At 49.0% G+C, this 22,838-nt stretch overlaps 8 protein-coding genes across 8 annotated transcripts; 6 read left to right on the top strand and 2 right to left on the bottom strand.

Annotated features, from left to right (window-relative positions):
• Nucleotides 1-1,448: 1,448 nt before the first annotated feature.
• TRUGW13939_03772 (uncharacterized protein) lies at nt 1,449-2,498 on the bottom strand (the record flags this gene model as incomplete). The annotated part of the gene is made up of 2 exons (XM_035486951.1): nt 1,449-2,230; nt 2,297-2,498. The coding sequence occupies 2 exons, from the start codon at nt 2,496-2,498 to the stop codon at nt 1,449-1,451; spliced, it is 984 nt and encodes a 327-aa protein (XP_035342844.1).
• Nucleotides 2,499-2,799: 301 nt separating this feature from the next.
• On the top strand, nt 2,800-3,822 carry TRUGW13939_03771 (uncharacterized protein; the record flags this gene model as incomplete). Its single annotated transcript, XM_035486950.1, has 5 exons — nt 2,800-2,820; nt 2,960-3,095; nt 3,255-3,308; nt 3,369-3,627; nt 3,684-3,822. 5 exons carry the CDS (start codon nt 2,800-2,802, stop codon nt 3,820-3,822), a joined length of 609 nt encoding a protein of 202 aa, XP_035342843.1.
• A 703-nt stretch (nt 3,823-4,525) lies between these two features.
• TRUGW13939_03770 (uncharacterized protein) lies at nt 4,526-6,514 on the top strand (the record flags this gene model as incomplete). Its single annotated transcript, XM_035486949.1, has 5 exons — nt 4,526-4,657; nt 4,739-4,934; nt 4,996-5,442; nt 5,511-6,140; nt 6,198-6,514. 5 exons carry the CDS (start codon nt 4,526-4,528, stop codon nt 6,512-6,514), a joined length of 1,722 nt encoding a protein of 573 aa, XP_035342842.1.
• A 1,139-nt stretch (nt 6,515-7,653) lies between these two features.
• Nucleotides 7,654-9,542, top strand: TRUGW13939_03769 (uncharacterized protein; the record flags this gene model as incomplete). The annotated part of the gene is made up of 3 exons (XM_035486948.1): nt 7,654-8,382; nt 8,444-9,130; nt 9,183-9,542. The coding sequence occupies 3 exons, from the start codon at nt 7,654-7,656 to the stop codon at nt 9,540-9,542; spliced, it is 1,776 nt and encodes a 591-aa protein (XP_035342841.1).
• Nucleotides 9,543-10,403: 861 nt separating this feature from the next.
• TRUGW13939_03768 (uncharacterized protein) lies at nt 10,404-13,334 on the top strand (the record flags this gene model as incomplete). The annotated part of the gene is made up of 1 exon (XM_035486947.1): nt 10,404-13,334. The coding sequence occupies one exon, from the start codon at nt 10,404-10,406 to the stop codon at nt 13,332-13,334; it is 2,931 nt and encodes a 976-aa protein (XP_035342840.1).
• A 192-nt stretch (nt 13,335-13,526) lies between these two features.
• TRUGW13939_03767 (uncharacterized protein) lies at nt 13,527-16,063 on the bottom strand (the record flags this gene model as incomplete). The annotated part of the gene is made up of 6 exons (XM_035486946.1): nt 13,527-13,600; nt 13,659-14,507; nt 14,562-14,746; nt 14,799-14,887; nt 14,941-15,010; nt 15,069-16,063. 6 exons carry the CDS (start codon nt 16,061-16,063, stop codon nt 13,527-13,529), a joined length of 2,262 nt encoding a protein of 753 aa, XP_035342839.1.
• A 1,573-nt stretch (nt 16,064-17,636) lies between these two features.
• TRUGW13939_03766 (uncharacterized protein) lies at nt 17,637-18,491 on the top strand (the record flags this gene model as incomplete). Its single annotated transcript, XM_035486945.1, has 1 exon — nt 17,637-18,491. One exon carries the CDS (start codon nt 17,637-17,639, stop codon nt 18,489-18,491), a length of 855 nt encoding a protein of 284 aa, XP_035342838.1.
• Nucleotides 18,492-20,241: 1,750 nt separating this feature from the next.
• Nucleotides 20,242-22,517, top strand: TRUGW13939_03765 (uncharacterized protein; the record flags this gene model as incomplete). The annotated part of the gene is made up of 3 exons (XM_035486944.1): nt 20,242-20,989; nt 21,056-22,211; nt 22,259-22,517. The coding sequence occupies 3 exons, from the start codon at nt 20,242-20,244 to the stop codon at nt 22,515-22,517; spliced, it is 2,163 nt and encodes a 720-aa protein (XP_035342837.1).
• Between the last annotated feature and the right edge of the window lie 321 nt (nt 22,518-22,838).

Genomic DNA, 22,838 nt, shown 5'->3' with positions numbered 1-22,838 from the left:
TCTATTTGTCGCCTGCAGCGAATAACAAGAACCAGTCGCGTCTGGCGCTGGAAATTGGCCTGCAATAATTTCCACGCCTAGTTGGAACTGTTGGAACTTGGACACGAATCATGATTTGCTTTTTAGCCCAGTTTGTTTTTTAAACAGACCACATGGCAAAATAAGCAACAATCAATACTATATAGTACGTACTCGTGTTGGCCCTGTTGACTCGTGGCCAGCTCATTATTATTACTACGTACTAGTAGTAGTAATACTCCCTCCCCCCACTAACCAACTACCACGACTTGACTAGTCTGCTACAACTTCATTTGTAGGGAGTACGGATAATTAGCAGCTATACCACCCAGTGGCTCGCCCCCCCTCCCTCCTATCCAAGACCTGGCGCTAACTGACCCCTCCATGTCCCTCCTCATCGGCGCGAACAAGTCGATCCATTGGCCGGCCGAGAGTCATGCGGTAATCAGATGTCAAGCAGCTTTCTTCTTATTTTTTTTCTTTCTTGTTTCTTCACTTCATGCTTCAGCATTGGGCGGGAGGACCCGAGGCCCACGCGGGCTGAACGTGCGTACCTTGTCTACCAGTACAGTAGTAGTCATGCCGCCCGGTCATCTATCTACCTATCTATCCCGGTATTTATTATTATGTATTAACTGTATTCATTATTCAGGGTCATTAATAATTTATTATCATCGATGCGCACGTTCCAGCAGACCGCTGGGCCCCCCCCCCTCTTCTTAATTACTGCTATTCCCTTATTAGTCAGTGGTTGGTAGTGACATACCCCGCCGGTCTCAGGTTTCATCTTTCTGTTTCGTGACCCAATAGTCTAAACAATAGTACAATACCAAATGATGAATCGATAGCCATTCGTTCCACCTCGTAAATCCGACATAAATCAACTGATCAACTCAAAAAAATATTGTGGGACTCCCGGTGTGCACTCAATTCAACTCCCGCCAGAGAATGTGGGATAAATGTATCCGGTTGTAACACAGTCACCGGACGAAAAAGCAAGGGTGGGGTCACAAGCTCCATTTTCTCTCTCCATGCACTCGAGAGACTGTAATCACATACGAGAAAAGGTATTTCGTGTGGATAATTTATTTCGATATGACATCTAGAATAGGATGGTGCTTGAGTCGTGATATTTTGGTTTCCGAGATTAGGTAAGGAATACGAGACCGATGAAGGGCATGTTTAACTCGGTGATATCATACAGTCTGTGCCTCACGGATTGATAGATTGCGGTTTTGAGTTGAGGGCTGATATCAGTAGCAGTAGATATTTATTTCGTTTCAACATGATGGCCATGGCATCCATCAGGCTTGCTTAAGATACGATGCTGTATATACTATAAATTCGCTTGAAGCTATAGATTCCTAGATAGTAGACAGTGAATGACACTAGCATACTACTGGCGCCTGGAAACGACGAGCAAATCTATTTCATTGCTCCCCGTCCTCATCCCAGACTGGAAGGTTGACATCAACGACAATCGGCCGATTAAACTGTTTCCCACCAGCGTGAGGCCAGCTCTTAGCCATGATAGCAGCATTGACAACGCATGTCTCTTGCCGAAGTCGCTGGATCGCTTCTGCATCCTGAACGGCATGCCCTTCTTCGAAAGTGCCAATCCCCCCTGTGTTTAGTATTGCAGGCTGCCTTTTCCCGGTCAGATCAACAAGACTTTGTTTCTTGCTGTTAATAGGTGGCAAGGGCTCCTTTGCAAGCGAAACAGCGCCAGAATCCCCATTCCACAGCACCCTTTCGTAGCCGCGACTTTCATGGACATGACCGCAGATAGAAAGCATTGGTCGAATGTTGCGTAGAGTATCAAGTAGTTGCTTGCAGCCAGACGAGGTACTATCTTCCTGTTCGTCATCAGGGTGATGACGGTCACAATACCCGAACGGGGGTGTATGCGTAACTACTATATCAGCATCTGGAGAAATCTGGCTCCATAAGCGGTCACCTTCCTCTGCTGTGTCATACCCAAACGCCCACCGGCCGCTGAATCTTGAGAATGGAGAACCAAAGACTTTGAACGCGGTTCGAGGACCCTCTGGACGGGACAGTTTCACCACGGCAGATTCATGGCTGAGAAACAGAATAGAATCGTTCTCGCTCTTGAGGATATCAATGCATTTAGCAGGGTTCTCGAGCTTCTTGTGAAAACACGATCCGTGTTCCGCGTAAAACTCTGGGTCCAGAGTCACATCATGATTGCCTATTCGAAAGGATTTAAGGGGTCAAAAAGATCAATGCCCGGTCAAGTAAATATCCATAAACTGACCCGCAACAACAATTTTGGCTTCGTAGTTTGCATCTTTGATCCATTGTATAGTGCGCTGGAGTTCTGCCAGCGTCCCGGTGTTTGTAAGGTCTCCAGCATGGATCAGGACATCTCCCGGAGGTAGGGAAAATCCTGCTTCCTGCGGTAAGTAGCCATGGGTATCAGAGACACAGACAATCCGTGTTTTTCGGTACGACACCATGAGCCAATTCGCATAAAAGAAGCCCTTAATGCATCGAGATTATAGAAAGCAAAGGCCGCTGCAGTCTTGGCACCGTTATCGCAATCGCATCACGTGACAGACCCACCGCAAAATCACGCGCCAAGTCAGTTTTGGGACTCAGCTTAGGGCAAGCAGCCCTAGCGCACCATTTTTGCCGCTAGGACACCTCCATCAAGCGAGACCTTCATCTCCAGACCGACAACCCATTGCGCCAACAACCAGCCCTTCGTTTCGCTGGATATTTATCGACAACAAAACCCGCGGTGACAGGAGCAGCAGGATGTCCACAGTCGAACCAGTTGTACGTTGCAAATTATTCTCCTGTTTTTTTCTTCTTTGCAAGTCCGCTTTCCACGTCTCCATGGACGGTGGTTTCTGCGTGATCGGGCATTCAAATTCCAAGTGCATCTCTCGCTAATACTGTGTTTCGCTTGATATAGGTCGTTATTGACGGCAAGGGACACCTCTTGGGTCGCCTGGCCAGCATTGTCGCCAAGCAGTTGCTCAATGGTCAGAAGATCGTCGTGGTGCGAACCGAAGCCCTCAACATCTCGGGCGAGTTCTTCCGCGCAAAGTGTATGTCAAATCCGATTTCTTTTCTTATTTCTACGTGCACGGTACTGGCCTACAAAGAAGAGAATATTCGAAAATATTCAAATTCCGGCTAGTGGTGAATTGCGGTGTGGAAAACTCCCGAGTACAGTTGGCTGACCTTTTTTTTTTTTTGCGACACAGTGAAGTACCATGCCTACCTTCGTAAGGCTACTCGTTTCAACCCCACTCGCGGTGGTAAGATTATACAACCAAGATGCAGAAAATAATCGCAGTTTTGTGCTCATACCTGTGCAGGTCCTTTCCACTTCCGCGCCCCGTCTCGCATCTTCTACAAGACCGTCCGCGGCATGATTCCCCACAAGACCGCCCGTGGTGCTGCCGCTATGGAGAGACTCAAGGTCTTCGAGGGTGTTCCCCCCCCATACGACAAGAAGAAGCGTGTCGTCGTTCCCCAGGCTCTTCGTATTCTCCGCCTCAAGCCCGGCCGCAAGTACTGCACTGTTGGCCGTCTCAGCCACGAGGTCGGCTGGAAATACCAAGATGTTGTTTCTAGGTATGGTTTTGGCACTGTCATCTTTTCACTAAAGATTACTAACCTGTTTGCTATAGACTCGAGGAGCGGAGGAAGGTCAAGAGTGCTGCATACTACGAGCGCAAGAAGGCCGTCCGACGACAACTCGCCCAGGCCCAGAAGACTGCCAAGGTTGACGACAAGGTCAAGGGACAGTTGGCTGAGTTGGGCTACTAAACAAGTGTGGTTGTTGTTGTTGTTGGTTGTGTGCGGAACGACGTGGAGGAACTGGGAGGCTGTATGGTTGTCAGCGGGACCGTACGGCGAGCCTAGCAACTCCCCAAATTTGGTCATGAAAAAAATTAAACGCTCTCAAACAAATGGCATGCTGGAATGGACATGGGAGAGCCCGCATTCTTCACTGAATCGCTTGGGACAAAAAAACATGATGATTTCTACATGGCATAGTGCCGGCTTTCATATTTTGCCATGGCGCGATCGATAATTCAAAGAATTTTCTGAAAGTCCGCTTCTTCAGTTCTTTTTTTTTTTCCTTTCACTGTTTCAACTGTTAAAATGTTGTAGAATGCAATGACATTTTGTGATGAGTTATGGCCGACAATTTTTTATCAACTCTTTTCAAAAGAGATATAGACGTTTGAGCCGTCTGTCAGCATTTAATTGGAGAAGTAATTGCGTGAAGTAGCATTGAACGATCGATATAAAACGATCTCAGCGATCTGAGTGCATCCGCATCTTGTTCCTTCGTCTCCTCCGCTAAGCCGCGCCCCGGTACGCCGGCCCGAGGATAACCTTTCCCCCCCACAACGAAACCCCCAGACTTTCGGAGTTACGTCTTGCAACATCCTTTTTTCCTACATAACTCTATATTATAGAACATTATTTCAATACATTATTGAATCTAATCTCATTCGAGACCATGGCTTCTGCCAAAGCCCGCCTTGCCGGCCTCGTTGGCCATTTCCTGCCTTCACATGGTGATCACAACGTCAATCATCATACACTCTCGCCGACCTTCTTCCTTCCACGTGCTGCTGCCATTGAACCGGATGTATGAATCTCTTTCTCTACCCATGTAGCTGTAAAAACTGAAAGAAAAAACAATGCTCATTTTTAAAAAAAATGGGAACAGGCAGAAGCTATCTACCACCTAACAGCCAATAACAAGATCCTTCGAAGAAGCTACATCGAAACAGCAGACCGCGCGCGTGGGCTTGCGTACTATCTCAAGAAACACGGATTCAAGCGAGTAGGCATTTTGGCGCCAAACACGCCAGCGTTTTTAGAGTCGATCTTTGGTATTGCGGCTGCGGGGGCTACGAATGTTGGTTAGTTCTTCTTGTCCAACTTAACCTTTAATCAGACAGCTAAAATAAAAATTGGCAATAGCGGTGAATTACAGACTGAAACCGGAAGATGTCGGTTACATCTTTGAACATTCAGAAGCAGAGATTATTATTGTTGATCAGGAATTCGTTTCTCTTCTTGATTCGTTCAGACAAGATCATCCGAATATCCCTTTACTAGTTGACACCGATACGGATGCAACGGAGGGCCAATTGAGCGGTCCGTTTGACGCTGCTGTTCTGGAAGGTTTGCAGCATGATGTGATTACGGGGGGAAAAGGCTGGGAGGGGTTGGAAGCTCAGGCAGCTGATGAGAACTCGGTGATAGCACTTGCATACACGAGTGGTACAACCGCCAGGCCAAAGGGGGTAGAGTATACACATCGGGGCTCGTATTTGGCTTGTATGGGCAATATCGTAGAGTCTGGGTTGAATTACAACAAGGGACGTTGTGGATATCTATGGACACTGCCAATGTTCCATGCTATGGGTTGGTTTCTCTCTCTCTCTCTCTCTCTCTCTCTCTGCTACAAACACGCAGGCGCTAATGTCGCTTAGGATGGACTTTTCCCTGGGCAGTCACAGCTGTGAGAGGCACGCATTACTGCCTGCGCAAGATCAATTACCCATATATTTGGAAGCTGCTCAAGAACGAGCACGTCACGCATTTCAACGCTGCCCCGACAGTAAACACTCTCTTGTGTGCTGCTCGCGAGGCCGAGAAGCTCGCAGAACCCGTGCGAGTCACGGTTGCTGCGAGCCCACCAACTGCACACTTGTTTGAGCAGATGACCAACCTCAATCTTCACCCGGTACACGTTTACGGATTGACAGAGACATACGGCCCCATTACCAAGGGCTACCACATTCCAGCGTGGGACACGCTACCGCTCAAGGAGAAATACCAAAAAATGGCCCGGCAAGGTCATGGGTTTCTTACAAGTCTCCCCGTTCGAGTTATCAAACCAGATCTTCCGGAAGGAACCATTATTGATGTGCAGCGCACCGGTCTCGAGCTGGGCGAAATTGTCTTTTCGGGAAATATTTGCGCCAAGGGCTACTACAAGGACCCTGAAGCTACGCGAAAATTGTTTGCGGGTGGTGTCCTGCACTCGGGAGATCTCGCCGTCTGGCATCCTGATGGGGCTATTCAGATCTTGGATCGAGCAAAGGATATAATCATCAGCGGTAAGACAACAACTTAACTCTCCCATATTGAAAAGATCAAGTCTGACAGCTCTTCAGGTGGCGAGAATATCTCTTCAGTTGCCCTGGAATCAATGCTGGTCACGCATCCGGATATCCTCGAGGCCGGTGTGGTTGCGGTCGCCGACTCTCACTGGGGCGAGCGGCCCAAGGCCTTTGTCACGGTGCAGGCCGGCAAAACAGTCGAGGGCAAGGATGTGATTGAATGGGCCAAGACAGTGAGCGGAATCAGCAAGTTCATGATCCCTCGCGAGATCGAAGTTGTTCCTGAGCTTCCCAAGACCAGCACTGGCAAGGTCAAGAAGAACGTCTTGCGAGAATGGGCCAAGGGAGCAGACCGAGGTCTGGTGCAGTGAATAGAACGTCCGACATGAGTTTGTGTATTGTGTAGTGAATAACGTGGAAATAGACCCTGGATGAAGAATTGGACTGTTCCTGTTGATTGATAATTGTTGATTGTTAATGCATTCGGATCGAGGCTAGGCGGCTCGCGATAGAACTAGGCCCAAAACGGCTAGTGCGTCCTGGAGCGCTCGTGACAAACATCGAGCCCGGCACGAGGCAGGCTGCATCATGCTTTCTTTCTTGGTCGTCGCGAGATGATCGGGCGAGTCTTGGATCTTAATGCTCGGGGTGCTGTAGTGTACCCAGGCGATCCGGACAGACGTGTCGAGTGCTGGCACCATAGAACAAGCCATTCGGGGGTGCTGAAAGCGCAGGCAAAGAAGACACACCAGGGCAAATCGCATTAGTCATATTTCCCAAGAACAAAATAATAGCAATTTCAGTAGTAGACCGTTCACGGTTTCTCAGAATCGCACAGCAAGGATTATGCCAGGCTTAACACAGCATATGCAGAGAAAGCCGGCTGCTCAGCTGGCGGGCGCTCCGCTCTTGGTTGGCTGGTGATGCATCATCCCCATCCCACCTTGCTCCTCTTCCGCTCTCTCTTCTCTCTTCTCCTTCTCCCTCCTCTCTTCGCCCAACACCCTCCCCCTTCTCTGGCCGACTGGCTATCGTCCTCTTCTCGATCATTTATAATCATTGTAGATCCGCAGGCCAGATCTGCATTTTACTCGCTCATGATTTCCGTTCGTCCCACGATTTAAAACACCTCCGCTCTATCCCTTCGCTCAGCCCGGCCACCCGATCCGCCTCAGCCTTTGCCTGATCCCCCTGTTGCTACGAAAAAAAAGCAACTAGTCTGACGACAGTAACGACGGAATCCTCGTATAATCCTGCCTTTTTTCGATTTTATCGTCTGCTTGCGCCGGCCTCTTTGTGCCCGAACTGCCAAGACAAAGGGAAACTGAAACCAACACCCGAGGCTGGCATGAAAAGGCACGCTATCTGGAGGCATAAGACATAGGATCCTGTGGAAACAACGCTTTACAACCTCGCCTCACCGGACGGCGTTGGTTTGCCACATTTGGGATTGTCTCCGACGCTCCTGAACAACGATATCAACCTCCGACGTGCTTGAAATAAAAAAAGAATGCTACGCTCCCGCTCCGCCGCTCGATTTTCGAGCAAGACGCCCTCGGAGTCGTCCTCGTCCACCTCTCCCGAACGCGCTGCAGACGACGATAACGATTTTTTCGCTCAAGTCAATGATTCCCAGTCTTCGATAGGCGTGGCAACGTTTCGTGAACACATCGGGAGCAATGAGGCAGATATCTTCATCCCTCCCATTGGGCATCTGCCGCCGGAGATTCTCATCTCCATTTTCGCCAAACTCAGCTCGCCAGCGGACATGTTGAATTGTATTCTGGTGTGTCAGAAGTGGGCTGCGAACTGCGTGGGGATTCTGTGGCATCGGCCTTCTTGCAACCGGTTTGAAAACCTCCGCAGTGTCGCAACATCAGTAGGCAAGCCGGATGGTTATTTTCCATACTCGGATCTGATCAAGCGTCTGAATTTGTCCGCCTTGACTGAGAAAGTGAGCGACGGCACGGTTCTGCCCTTTGCACAATGCAACCGGATCGAACGCTTAACTTTAACCAACTGCTCCAAATTAACGGACAAGGGGGTCTCGGATTTGGTAGAGGGGAACCGACATCTTCAAGCTCTAGATGTCTCCGAGGTTCGGTCACTCACAGATCATACCTTACTCACAATAGCAAAAAACTGCCCGCGATTACAAGGGTTGAATATCACTGGTTGCTCCAAGGTTTCCGATGAATCCTTGGTGGTTATTTCTCAAAGCTGCAAGCATCTTAAACGAGTATGATTTCCTTTATTATCATGTGTTTTTACTGAAATGCATACTAACAAAACCTTGACAGCTAAAATTGAATGGTGTAACCCAAGTTACAGACAAATCCATACTTTCCTTTGCGGAAAACTGCCCCTCAATCCTCGAAATGGATTTGCACGCCTGTAGACTGGTCAAAAACCAGTCAGTCACGGCTCTACTATCTACTCTACCGAATCTTCGAGAATTTCGCCTTTCTCACTGCGTTGACATCGACAACTCTGCCTTCCTCAAACTCTCAAGACAGTCGATGTTTGAAAGCCTTCGCATATTGGATCTGACGGCTTGTGAACGAATTGGCGATGACGCAGTCGAGTGCATGATTGATTCGGCCCCTAGACTGCGGAACCTCGTTCTCGCCAAGTGCAAATTCATCACCGACCGCGCCGTGCTTGCAATTTGCAAGTTGGGAAAGAACCTCCATTATGTACACTTGGGACACTGCTCAAACATCACAGACTCTGGCGTTTCTCAGCTCGTCAAGTCTTGTAACCGCATCAGATATATTGATTTAGCTTGCTGTAATCTCCTCACAGACACAAGTGTCCAGCAACTAGCGACCCTGCCGAAACTGAAACGCATAGGCTTGGTCAAATGTCAGGCCATCACGGACTCGAGTATTTTGGCCCTTGCCCGCTCTAGAGCGGCTCCTCACCCTCTCGGTACTAGCTCCCTAGAGAGAGTACACCTGAGTTACTGTGTGAATTTAACCATGAATGTATGTTTATCATTGGAGCTATCGAAAATCTTGTGCTAATTTACATCAATAGGGCATCCACGAACTACTCAATCACTGCCCGCGTCTGACTCACCTCAGTCTCACGGGTGTTCAGGCATTTTTACGCGAAGAATTAACCGCCTTCTGTCGGGAAGCCCCTTCGGAATTCACCCAACAGCAACGTGAACTCTTTTGCGTCTTCAGTGGAGAAGGTGTCTCACGACTACGCGAGTTCCTAAACCGAAATGCCGTCCCTTATCCCGAGGGACCAGAAGCTACAATGTACGATGACGATGAAGAGCTTGATGAGGATGAAAATCAAGTCACCGGGCTAATGAGTGCCACGGCCATTCATGATGACGACGACGACATGGGTGATGGTTTTATGGAAGTAGGGCCTCCACATGGCTGAAGCCCCAATTACAGCCGCCTTTTGTTGATATACATCAGCGCCCAATTGACATCGAAATGTACGACTGATCGGTGGGCTGCTTTCGTCCCCATCCCGACGATCAAAGGTCTCGCACTTTTTTTCTCCGATTTTCTTTGCCTAGTGTATATGGATATGCCAGTCTGGAGCTACCTGTGTGTGCCTTGGTTATCGGCCAACTTATCTCCCACGTCGCGCGCTCATTGTAGCGATTACTTTGACTAATATTGATCATTGTACGACACCCTACTAATCGTCTGGTTTTTCGATCGATACCCATAACGAGTTCATATAGCGTCTTTTGTGACCGTGCGTGCGGAACCTGGAAGTATTCTTTTTTGTGAGATGGCCCAATGCACATGAGACTGGGCTGGAATTGCATTGTACAGATAGAGAGTATTTGCATACTCGATGGACTTGGGCCTTGTATTCTTCTTTTCTTATGCCTTTTACCAGCGGATTTATATAACTTGAATATGATATGGCATCTTTTAAGCTGCATTATATGTAGCTTCGTGCTAGTTTCCCACCACCTTTACATACGTAGGTGCGTTATGTATGCTACACGAGTGCCAGTTCCCATATCCAGTACAGATTAAAAATAATCTTAAATATCAGATGAGGCTGCTTATCAACCCCGCACTAACACATGCAACAATCTCTCTGATTGGCTGAAGCCGAGCTCAGTTATCCGCAGCCAGGTGAAATACTGCCGGGCTATGCCGCCTTTCGCAACATCACATCATACCTCGATGGAATGGCCCCCTTCCAAAACCGCGTGCGACGTCGGTTTCTGGCTGACGACTGTCCGGCGCTGCATATATAAACGAGAGATATTCTGCAATGGCGCTCTCCAGGGCCCGGCAATGGAACCCTTTGGCGTTTAATCGCTGGCCGGTTACGGTCATCATAACCGTGCTCTATGTTGCTCTCCTCGTGCCGATTCTCGTTGTTGAGCATGTTCTCCCCTCAGCACCGAGCTCGACGGACGCGGGCCCCGATATTGATGAAGCTTGGCTGGATCTGCAGCATCTTACTCGCGAGTTTCACCCGTACAATGCTCATAACAGTGACGAGGTGCGGAGTTGGCTGTTGACTCGGATTGAGGACATACTGCGGGAGAATAAGAGCCCTTCCTCGTTTGTCGACTCGACAGCAGCAGACCAGTCGCGTCCGCAGGTTTTTGTTTTTGACGATAACCAATCGAACTTGACTATTGTGCAGTCAAACTTGGGAGTGTACTTTGAGGGTACCAACATTATGGTTTATATTCGTGGCCGAGACGACGATAAGCGAAACTGGTGGGAAACTCCGGGACTTGAGCCTTCTGGAAGAGGTGGAGTGCTTGTGAATGCGCACTATGACAGTGTGGCTACAGGCTATGGAGCCACCGATGACGGTGTCGGGGTCGTCTCATGTTTGCAGTTGATCAAGTACTTTACCACTCCTGGCCACGAGCCTTTGCGAGGGTTGGTGGTTCTCTTTAACAATGGCGAGGAAGACTTCCTCAATGGTGCTCGAGTTTATAGCCAACATCCAATCTCGAAGCTTCCCCACACTTTTTTGAACCTAGAAGGCGCCGGAGCTGGTGGGCGCGCTACACTGTTTCGCACCTCTGATACGGAGGTGGCCCGTTCCTATCAACGATCTCCGTACCCCTTTGGCACTGTCTTTTCAGATGCTGGGTTCAAGTTGGGTATGATCCGTAGTCAGACTGACTATGTTGTCTTTGAAGGAGACCTCGGATTGCGCGGTCTGGATGTGGCCTTTATGGAACCCCGAGCTAGATATCATACGAACCAAGATGATTCCAAGCACACCAGCTTGCAATCTCTCTGGCATATGCTGTCAGCAGCAGTGGCCACAACAGAAGGCTTGGTTTTTGATTCTAGTGATGACTTTGAGGGGCGACCTCAAGGTCCCGGAAAGGTTCCCAGTGGAAAAGGCTCTCAAGCCGTCTGGTTTGATTTGTTCGGCGCCACGTTTGCAGTATTTGAGCTTCATACGCTATTCGCTCTTTCAGTTACTCTATTGATTGTTGGGCCGCTAGCACTGTTGATTACCAGCATCATTCTGGCCAACTCGGATCGGATGTACTTGTTTGGTATCTCGATCTCAGTGGACGAAGGGTTTGAAAGTGTGCCACTACGCGGATGGAGAGGCTTTACCCGGTTTCCGTTCATCTTCGTCACGACAACCGCAGGAACTGTAGCGCTGGCTTTCCTGTTTGCAAAAGTCAACCCTTTGATTGCGCATAGTAGTGAATACGCGGTTTGGAGCACGATGATTTCCGCATGGGTTTTCCTAGCATGGTTTTTATCGCGCATTGCAAACTTTGTTCGGCCTTCGGCTTTGCACCGCGTCTATGTGTTGACATGGATGTTCGTCCTCACGTGGGTGCTTCTCGTCGTGGCTACTGTATTTGAAAACCGAGACGATATTGCCAGCGGTTATTTTATGATTTTTTACACGTTTGGCATATTCCTAGCCACGTGGATTTCATATTTGGAGCTCTTTGCGCTGCCCAAGAAAAGCGAGTATGCTAGCCAATTTGGCGGTCAAGCATCACGCCGAGCGAGTTCGAGCGCGAGCCGCCTTTTGACGCCCAGCGCTGAGTCTGCTACTAGTCATCAAGAAGACGAAGGTGAGCCGTCTGAGTCGACGTCACTGTTGAGAGGGCGGCGAACGACTTTTGCAAACTACACTCGGGTTGAGAATAATGAAGATGGGCAAACAACCCCTGGTGAAACCGAGGGCGAGACAGACATTATCGTCGATGCCAATGTCTATGGCTTTGAGCAGGGCTGGAGCGCCAAACTGCCGACCTGGACTTGGATACTACAGTTTCTGTTAATTGCGCCTATTGTCATTATTCTTGTTGCCCAACTGGGTCTCCTCGTGACAGCCGGCGTACACCAAACTGGACAGGATGGGAGTTCCGTCTTGTCGACATATCTTTTAATTGCCATCTTTACGACTCTACTCTTCACGCCTACTCTACCCTTTCTCCACCGGTTTACATACCACGTGCCGACATTCTTGTTTTTCGTATTCACAGCGACTCTGATCTACAACCTCGTCGCCTTCCCATTCTCGTCCAACAACCGCCTGAAACTGTTTTTTGTTCAAGAGGTAGACATCGACACGGGCGTAAATCACGCATCGTTGACGGGAATCCCGCCCTTTGTCCAAGACGCCGTCTCATCAATCCCGAGCGCCCACGGGCAAAACACGAGTTGCGTGTGGAAAGCAGACAGAATGCAGTGCTCTTGGGAAGGACTGACACCACACGTTCTCCTCAAACCTGATGGGTCGTCGGAGCCACCGATGGAGGAATGGGTACGATACAGCGCGAAACGAGTAACTCGGGATGACAGCAAAAACAACGACAACAAAAACCACGCACAAATACAAATATCCGGCCTAGACACTCGCGGCTGCATTCTCACTTTTGATAACCCTATAACTACATTCCATGTCGCCGGCTCGGCTGTAGACGAAACCCGCTTCCCAATCAATATTACTCCGGAAGGAATCCATGAAATCCGTCTCTGGAGTCGCACATGGGAGAATGAGTGGACTGTAGACGTTGAATGGAATCCTGACGATACAAACAAAAAATTAACCGGCAAGGCAATCTGCTTCTGGAGCGATGCGAATACGCCTGGATTGATACCAGCTCTGGATGAGGTTATTCAGTATAGTCCGGATTGGGTGGCTATCACAAAGTTGGAGCCTGGGTTGGTCAAGGCGAGTCGGTCGTTTGCAGTTTGATTGTATTATATATCAATTGGTCGTTTTTGATGTTTGTTTTTTTTTAAGTCTGTCTATGCATGTATTTTGTTCGTCTACGTCTTGTACAAGCTGCGGAGGTATAGTGCTACGTAGCGTCTGTTGAATGTATTGACGAATTATTTGTAAGTACATGCTGCATCAATGATATATTATGCCGCTCATAATCCCCGTTCAAGACGAACCAAAAGTCGTATTCCGCGTCACGGCAAGAAACGTCAATGACCACAGCTGCCTAATATCAGATTCTATCAACAGTTGACGTTAGCATTTCTTCTTTTTTTTCTCTTCGGTACAGGTACGTACCAGTCTGAACCGACTGCCCCGGCGGCGGCGCCATTACACCCAAGGGCGTCGCCACAAAGCTCTCATTCGCCGAATTGTACACCCACGACCACACTTCCTGCGACAGCTGAGCGGTATTCGCTTCGATCGAGTCCCAGAGCATATTGTATGCTTGTTTGACATTGTTATAGACCACAGTATCTACACAAAAATCTGGTTGTTGACCTTGCTGATTGCACCGGCCGAGTTGCTGTTCCAGCCCCTTGGCCATCATGGCCAGCGGCCACCCCCAAATCACCGTGCCGTGGTAGGCTCCCGTAGTCCAATTTTCTACATACGATGGATCTGTGCCGTATGCAGGGTTGGCGATGAGCATGCCGGCATCTGTCAACAGACCCGCGGGGAACGTGCGACGGATATTGTTGGCGGTTTGGTTCACAAACAACGTCAGTTGTGTTTGGTCGGTGGTGGTGTTTGTGTTTGTGTTGCTGTTGCTGTTGCTAAGCAGGAAATGGCGGAAACAGTCATCCGAGTTCATCACCAATACCTGGCTCTGATTATTGGATCCATCTAGGGCTAGAGCATGGTATACCACGTCGCCATCGATGCTGTCGATTTGATTGGGGCCCGTAAAGGCGATGGTTTGCGTGTATGTTGATACGAGCTGTTGGGCTTGGGATTGTGGTACTGTGACACGGAAGAATGCCAGGGTTTCGTCTTCCCATACTTGGGCGTATTCGTCGGCGAGACTTGACCAGTCTGATGATGATGATGTGAAAAAGCCGTTGCGGGAAAGCGAGGCAATGGCTCGGAGAGCTGCAGGCATCAAAGCCGTGTTGACGTCGTAGGGTATGCGGCCACCGCCGATTCCTGAGAAAAATTTCAGCAGTTTTTCAGGATTATTTGAAAGAGGGATTTAATTACCGTCTGCGCTGTCTCTCCACTGGCCAACAACCTCGTTATCTTTCAAATGAACGAGGTTTGCTTGCGTTTGGTTATCGGGTCCAGCAAAAGGCGCAGCAAGTCCCAAGATACGCTCTGCGTTGATTACAGCCAGTTGCCCATAGGTCAGGTTCGTGTTAGCCGGGTTGATAGCCCCTGCGGTGATACTGCTCAATGTTAAACTCGTGCTCGTAGCAAAGAAAAAGAATGTCACCTCACCTGGAAAACGAATTGGTTCTGCTGCGGCCCACGGAATTCTGGACAAAGTACTGGTTCATCAGGATCGGGAGGTAAAAGTCCGAGTCAATCTGTGACAGGGGTTAGCTCATGTCTACATCTTTCTGACCTCAATAATACATACCATTTTGTAGTCATACTGCGGATCAGTGCTAACCACCCCGGCCCCTTGATTCAACCACGTCGCATAGTCCCTAAACTTTTTAGTTTTTGATACCAAAACCCAAAGAGAAAAAGAAAAAAAAAGCTCACCCGATAGTCTCCTCATGACACACACTCCCATCCACTCTATCCAACCGTTCCAAAACCGCAGCAATAACAGCCTCGGTAGCGCTATTCTCCCCTTTGCTCAGTATCGGCTCCAGCAAAAGCGCTGAAATCATCGAGTCACGCCCAAAATAAGTCAGAAACCTCCACGCTCCAGCCAGGAGCTTGTTCGAGTACGACAAGAACGACAGCGCCGCCGTCCGCTCTGGATCGTTCTGGATCAGGGACGCCGAAGAATTGCTCAGTACCTGCGCTGGGCTGAGTTGGGTCAACTGTGGGTAGTTGAATTCAGCAGCGAAAATGTAATCTCCAGCGTCAAAGTTCAAGGTCTGGTTATCGTCACCGATCGTAACAGACCCATTGGTTGCTGCAGGCGTGAAATTCAGATGCGTGGTAGTGACATTATCCAGCCAAAGACGCTGCAAACCCGCGCCTCCATCAGGCAGACTCGACGCCTGGATAGCATCTTGAATCTGCGGCTGCAGCACACTCGCCCCTTCTGTAAAATCACGAATCGTACGGATACTGCCCAGGATCGGGGTAGTCAGAGACGCCGAAGAATTGAAACGGAGCGTGCCCGTCACGCCAAAATACGGAGTACTACCGCTACTATCATCACGGTATATCGCAGCCAGCGGACTGCCCACGGTAGAGTTGACGATTTGAATGCTCAGACTGCCATTGTTCGCCCCATCCTGAGGCGCAAAGTAAGCTGCGATGCCGCTGTTGCCCGCGGGCCATGCGGCGATGAAGCGAGGAGAGATAGTGGCCAGATCACTGTCGGGCTGTGGGGTGGTCACGACGACTTGGACTGCGGTGTTGCAGTCGGAGTAGAAGAAGTTGTCGTAGGGAGCGTCTGGGAGATGCAGCGTCACCGGGGCAGACGAGCAGTTCGATGTCGACGCAGCAGCAGCAGCAGCAGCAGTAGCAGCAACTGCTCCAAACAGGGAGAGTCCGCCCACTGAGACGAGATGCAACATTCTTGATTCTATAGCTGATAGAAGATTATTGGGGTTATTGTAGAAGAAGGGCATGGAACATGCTGTATTTATACTGTAATTCAGGTCATCATAGAACGTTCAAAGAGCAGTGTTCAGCTGGTCACTCCGAGTATCGTATATTCTACTGCTGACTTGCATGTGGTATGTACATATTTACAGAGATTCACACCCTACTTTGTTAAACAACACCAGTTTAATTATATATAAATAATTCAAATAAATAACAAGTACAGATAAAATATTGATATTTATCAAATAAAAGTTTTAAATTGTTGAACATTCAATGGAGCATATTAAAAAAAATGCCAAGACGCTAAATTACAAAAAGTCATGTGATTTAATAGTATTTTATTTACTAAGTATTATTATTATTTAATCATATTTAACGTCTATACCGAGCCCTAGGCTATGACAGACATTTACTAAGTATGAATCTATGTCATTTTTATCAAACTAATAGATTTTCTCTTAAAAATGTAAATAGAAAGATGTAATTATATATTTTTTTAAAATAAATACAAAAAACGAACAAGAGTTCACCTCTTCATTACAAAGAAATACATGAAACAGAAAAACGATACAGGCGTGTCTCTGGTAAGGTTGCTAACAAATCCCTATTTCTATCCCGCAAATCCTCCCCTTAAATGATAATAACAATTCTCGCCAAGAGCGTCGTATACTTCCAAGTTGGTACGGGGTAGTACTGTCTGTCAAGTAAGGGGGTTCTTTTTTTAGCAACATTGGGGCGGGGGGAATATCCGTATCCAGTTTAGCTGTAGTCATGCTCTGTCAGACACAACAACATCAACAACAGCCAAAAAGCTAAAATAAAATAACCGGTCATTGTCTTTGCCAAGTACGGTACTCTGAATACTTGGCACGTACTCTGTATACTCTGGATAGATGGATGTGCGGAGAAGACTCGCCGGTCAACCCCGTCAAACGCACAATCACCAGTTCCTCATCCATCTTGCCAGCCGCAACATTATTATTGCTACTACTCTTTAATACCATCTAGTCGCGCGCTACATGATTCGGACACCTGGAGCTAAAGGCGATAAAGAACCCCAAACGAATCCAACGCAGATCTTGGGAAAAAGCGTCTGACGCAGCCAATCAAGACCGTCGCCAAAGGAAGAAAAATCGCCCCTTGACTTGCTGCTTCTGGTAATAGCCCTCGAGAACTCCTCATTTCTATCGCGCGCCAGTAGTAGTAATCTATTCGTTCGCCATGCTAATAATATTAGAATAAGGATTAACTAGTCGCGACTGCAACGTATTGCCGACACCTCATTTTTACCTTTTTTTTTTTTTTTTTTCTTTTTTTTTTTTTTTTCCTTCCCTTCCCTCCCCGTCTATATTAGGGACCAACATCCGCCCGAGTCAGGCTGTCATTGTTGGGAGCCGCCACTGTGTGTTATATGGGGCCACACTTTTTTGAGGCTTTCATAATAAGAATAGCACAAAGGTAGCTTTTGTCGACCAACTGTGTCTATCTTCTTCTGAACATCTCCTCTTGCTTGTCAAGTCAAGACTCACAACATTGAATAATATGGATCTCTCGTCGCTCGAGGGCCCGCCGACGCTGGACGACCGCTTCACCTTCACCATCTCTTCGCCCTCGCCTGTGTCGCCTGTGGGTGGAGGTGCGACATGGGAACGCTCGCGAAGACAGCCATCGATTCCACAGCCCATTCCACCAACGCCCATCTCGCCGCTGAGCGAAAGCCCCAGGTCGTTTTCGCCGAGTGGCAGCCTGCCGTCGACGCTGCGGCGGCCGAATGGTGGTGGTTCAAATGGCTCGGACGGTGGCTACAGCAATTACTACAACTACAACAACTACTACAATAACAACAACAACAACAATAGCAACAGCAACTACTACAATGATCGATATGAGTCTCCGGCGCCACCGCGGCTGCGCAGTTCACGCAGTTTCTCGACGTTGCAGGAACCAGCCAGCATCCCGCCGCGGCCAGCGAGTGCTGGTAACCATTCGTCGCCGTCGCCGTCGCCGCGATTGATCACGAATGGCCGGTTGGTGTGGCTGGAGGAGCAGCAGATCTGGATTCTCATCGATTCTCCGTCTCCGGCGCAGCAAGGTGCAGCAAGAGCTCTGCCTCGAGCGCGGAACCCCGATACTGTGCATGTTGTTCAACACTCGAGCAATCCGCTGATCCAGTATTACGACCCTGTCTCTCATCAGGATGAAATCCTGCAAGATGGAGCCGCCATGCCACCTCCTTCGTACGAGAGTCATCGCTTCTCGTTGGGCAGGCTTCATCCGCAAAGAATCACCATTCCGGCACCACCTCATCATCATAATCATCGTTCTGATAGACCACCGCGAACCCGGACGCAATGGGCGTCTGTCGCGGACCGACTAGGCAGGTCGCCACTTGCATAGCTGTTTTTTTTATGTTTCCCTCTTTCTAACTGGTCTCGAAAAAAAAAGATGTGCATCCGATTAGATTGCTTCACGAAATTATGCATCCTTCAGGTTCGATACCGCCGTATCCGCCGGGGATGATTCCTTATTATTACTATTATGTGTGATTACATCAACTGTTGTTGTGTGGGATTGTTTGGATCAGGCGTTGTTTTTTTTTTTAGCATCTTACATTCATCGCATTGGGGTTGGGGTTTTTTTTGGGTGGTTCCTTTTTTTTCTTTTTTTGGTGCATGTTTGCATTTACGAATACCCTGTATGGACTAGACAATGTACTTTTAGTTTAATAGTGTTAGATAGAGAGTGAGTGAGAGTTGGATAATAGGTAGGGGGCTATAGGTGTAATTAGCAGTGCCAGAGCACATGTCGGCTCGACAATGTATATATTTTTAATTGATATATTTAAAAATAGATGTTTTTCTTCACATGCACACCTAAAACATACAATAAACATTAATCAAAGCTTCAAGTTTCTTTGAAGTTGAGTGCTTTATCGTCCTGCCTACAACCTTGAATCCGGACCGTCCGGAGCGTTGTGAAAAAAAAACAAACAAAACCCGCTGGCCGCACATGGATAAATGCAAATACGATTTTTAATTATATATATATATTTTTTTACAGACGAGGCATATATATTTGAAAGATGGCATGCATTAATAATTAAAAATAAGCACGTGGCGACAGTTCCGCCACGCTGGCACTCAAGGTAAGGTTCGTCCCGCGCCAACCGTAGTTTATTACATATTAGTTACACATTACACATTACATATACTCCATACATAGTAATAGAAGGGTTTAATTTGCAGTGTGCAATTATTCTGCGCGTAATACGTGGCCATCTGACAGGATCGGGATGGATTGACCAAGCATGCAGGAGCCATGTGTTGATTGTGTTGGCAAGAACACACATACATAATAGGCTGGGATAGCTGCATACGTCTATTACTTGAAAGAATGGACGTGCACGATACCTACGTACTCGGTGCTACGTAGTCAACACGATCCGGTGTCCCGGCACATTCTAACCAAGAGTCAACAGTCAAGACTGAGTGTTAATTATTTGTGGAGCAGTCAACTGGCGGTGGCCGATCGAGATCAGGGATGCTGAAGTCAAGACCAGCCATCGCATTTATCATTATTATTATTGTTGAGAATAATACCATACCCACGATCGGATTCGATTGCATTCGACCTCAGCTCGCGCGCTAGAGCCAGGCCCATCTGTGATCATCACCGACAAAGCTGCAGCCTCAGGACAAGCCCAGCCTTCTATCTTTTTTTTTCTCCTCTTCCTCATCCTTCATCCTTTGTCCTTTTTATCTACCATTGATCCATCATATCCGACCCCTTTCGGCCAGTACAGTCCGCTTTAAAGTGACGAGTACAGACTCCACCAGCGTTGGCATTCAATAATTGGCAGCGACTAAGTGGTTCGTCGTTTCACGCCTTTTCGATGCTCTGCCCCGCGTGATCGTTTTTCTTCCTTTCTCTCTCCCTGTTTAATGCATTTTTTCGTGATATCCGACTTGAGAGAGAAAAATACACTATCGACCTACGCGAGTTGTTGAGCCTTGGTGTTGAGAGTGCATCAAGGGAAAAAAAAAGAACAGGAGAGAAGAAAAGAAAGAAAGAAAAAAAACGGAAGAAATTCTACCGCTTTCGTCGTAGTTCGATTCGCGCCTTTCCCGCCCGCCCGCCAAACTTTCCAATGGTTCTCCAATTCTTTTCCAAATCGCCGTCGCCCGACAAGACCAAAGACAAAAAGGAAAAGGAAAAGGAAAGAGAAAGAACAAAAGACAGGAGCAAGAGCAGAAAAGACGCTGCCAAGGACAAGCAAGAAAAAAAACCTGCCAAAAAGTCGCGCGAGAAACAACCGCCCAATCTCACCACCACCACCAGCACCTCCTCCACCACCATCCCCCAGCTCACCCCCGACCAGCACCACGACGACGACAACGACGACGATTACGACTTTTCGGCGTCTTCATCGCCTCAGAAATCCGCGTCGACTTCACCGCGCAAGTCCTCCAAGCCGCCGTCGCTCTCGTTCCGCCAGCACAGCCGCTCGTCGTCGGCTGCCTCGTCCAAGTACAATCTCTTCTCGGCCAACAGCCGCAGTTCGCAAAGCCGGGACTCGCACCCGCTCAACCTGCCGCCCGACGAGCTCCGTCGACAACTGTTCGCCATGACTGCCGCGAGAGAAGACAGCATGCGGAGCTCCATGGACCTCGACCGCGATGCCACCGCCTCGCCGCAGCCTGCAGACGCTCCCACCCCGATGAGCAGCACAGCTTCCAACGGCCTGCCCAACGGCGGCGACGCCGAGCGCAGTCCGACCCCGCCGCCTCATCGCGCAAGCCCGCCTATCAGTGATGGAGGCGAGTCCTTTAAACTGGCCGGAAACAAGTTCTTCAAGCAGGGCGAGTACGACCGAGCCATCCAGGAGTATAACAAAGGTGAGTTTGTGTGCTTTGCTTCTTCTATTCGGCATCACTGTTGCTAAAAACAACTTCAAACTTCAGCCCTCGAGGTAACCCCCAACTCGTCCATATTCCTCTCCAACCGTGCCGCCGCCTTTTTGGCTGCAAACCGCTTCCTGGAGGCCCTGGAAGACGCACAGCGTGCCCTCGAACTCGATCCGGGCAACCCCAAGATCATGCACCGCATGGCCCGCATTCTGACCAACCTGGGACGACCTGCAGAAGCCCTGGATGTCTTGTCAAACGTCCAGCCCCCGGCCACGGCCAAGGACCGTTCCGCGCCAGAGACCATGCTCAAACACATCACACAGGCCGAGCAGTCATTGAGCGAGGGCAAGGGCGGCTCATTGGTCGTGTTTGCCATTGAGCAAGCACGCCAAATGCTCGGCTCAGGAGTAAAGACTCCTCGCAAGTGGACTCTGATGACGGGCGAGGCCCAGTTGCTGATTGGCAACGACAACGCCTACGGCAAAGCACACGACGTGGCAATCTCGCTGCTGCGCGAGAACAACCAGGACCCAGACGCCCTGCTTCTCCGAGCCAGAGCCTACTACGGCCAGGGAGAGAACGACTCGGCCATAAAATACTTGAAGATGTGTCTCGGTTTGGATCCCGACAGCAAACAGGCCATCAAACTGCTTCGCCAAGTGCAAAAGCTGGTGCGCACCAAGGACGAGGGCAATGCCGCCTTCAAGGCCAAGAACTACCAGCGCGCAGTAGACCTCTACTCGCAGGGTCTTGAAATCGACCGTACCAACAAGGACATCAACTCGAAGCTGCTGAACAACCGAGCACAGGCCCGCCATGCGCTCAAGGACTACGACAAGGCCATTGAAGACTGCACCGAGGCTCTCCGCCTGGACCCGAGCTACGTCAAAGCACAGAAGATCCGAGCCAAGGCTTATGGTGCGGCCGGAAACTGGGAGGAGGCCGTCAAGGACTACAAGAACGTTGCCGAAGCCAACCCCGGTGAAAAGGGCATTCAGGAGGACATCCGCCATGCCGAGTTTGAGCTCAAGAAGAGCAAACGAAAGGACTACTACAAGATGCTTGGCGTGACCAAGGATGCTTCTGACACGGATATCAAGAAAGCCTACCGAAAAATGGCCATCCAGTACCACCCTGACAAAAACCCAGACTCAACCGACGAGATGTTCAAAGAGATTGGTGAGGCATATGAGACTTTGATCGATCCTCAGTAAGTTTTACTTTTTTTTTTTTTTTAACTATCTCTAACAGTCCTAGGAAACGCGCTGCTTACGATAACGGCGACGACCTCATGGACCCTGCCGACATGTTTGGCCACGGTGGCGGCTCTCCGTTTGGCGGAATGGGAGGAATGCCAGGTGGCATGGGAGGAGGCGGCATGCACGGCGTCAATATCGACCCGAACATCCTCTTCAACATGATGAACGGCGGAGGCGGCGGGTTCGCCCATGCTGGCGGCAATCCGTTTGCTGGAGCCCAAGGCCGGGGCGGTGGCTTCCAGAACTTTCAGTTTTAAGTTCCAGACTTGAAATTCGACTTGCCAACTATTTTAAAAAAGAGTTACTGGATATGGCTATGATCCCATGTTCTTAAACCCGATCCGATAGAATCGACTCTATACCGATTCTTCCTCAATTCTCATTTATATGACGATAATAGACCTGTGTGTGTCTATGTGTCCATGCCAACTATTCGACTGTCTTGTGTGTGTGTGTGTTCTTAAAACGTCGGTTCAATTTATGTGTTTTTTTTTCCGGTACCGGCTCGGCGAAAATTCACATTTTCGTTGCATTTGGGAATAGAACGGCGTTTTTTTTTCTTTTCTGCTTCTATCATG

The sequence above is a fragment of the Talaromyces rugulosus genome, chromosome II, assembly GCF_013368755.1.
Source record: "Talaromyces rugulosus chromosome II, complete sequence".
Classification (NCBI taxonomy): Eukaryota; Fungi; Ascomycota; class Eurotiomycetes; order Eurotiales; family Trichocomaceae; genus Talaromyces; species Talaromyces rugulosus.
Note: the sequence above shows the minus strand (reverse complement) of the source record. Positions and strands in the feature narration are given on the sequence as shown.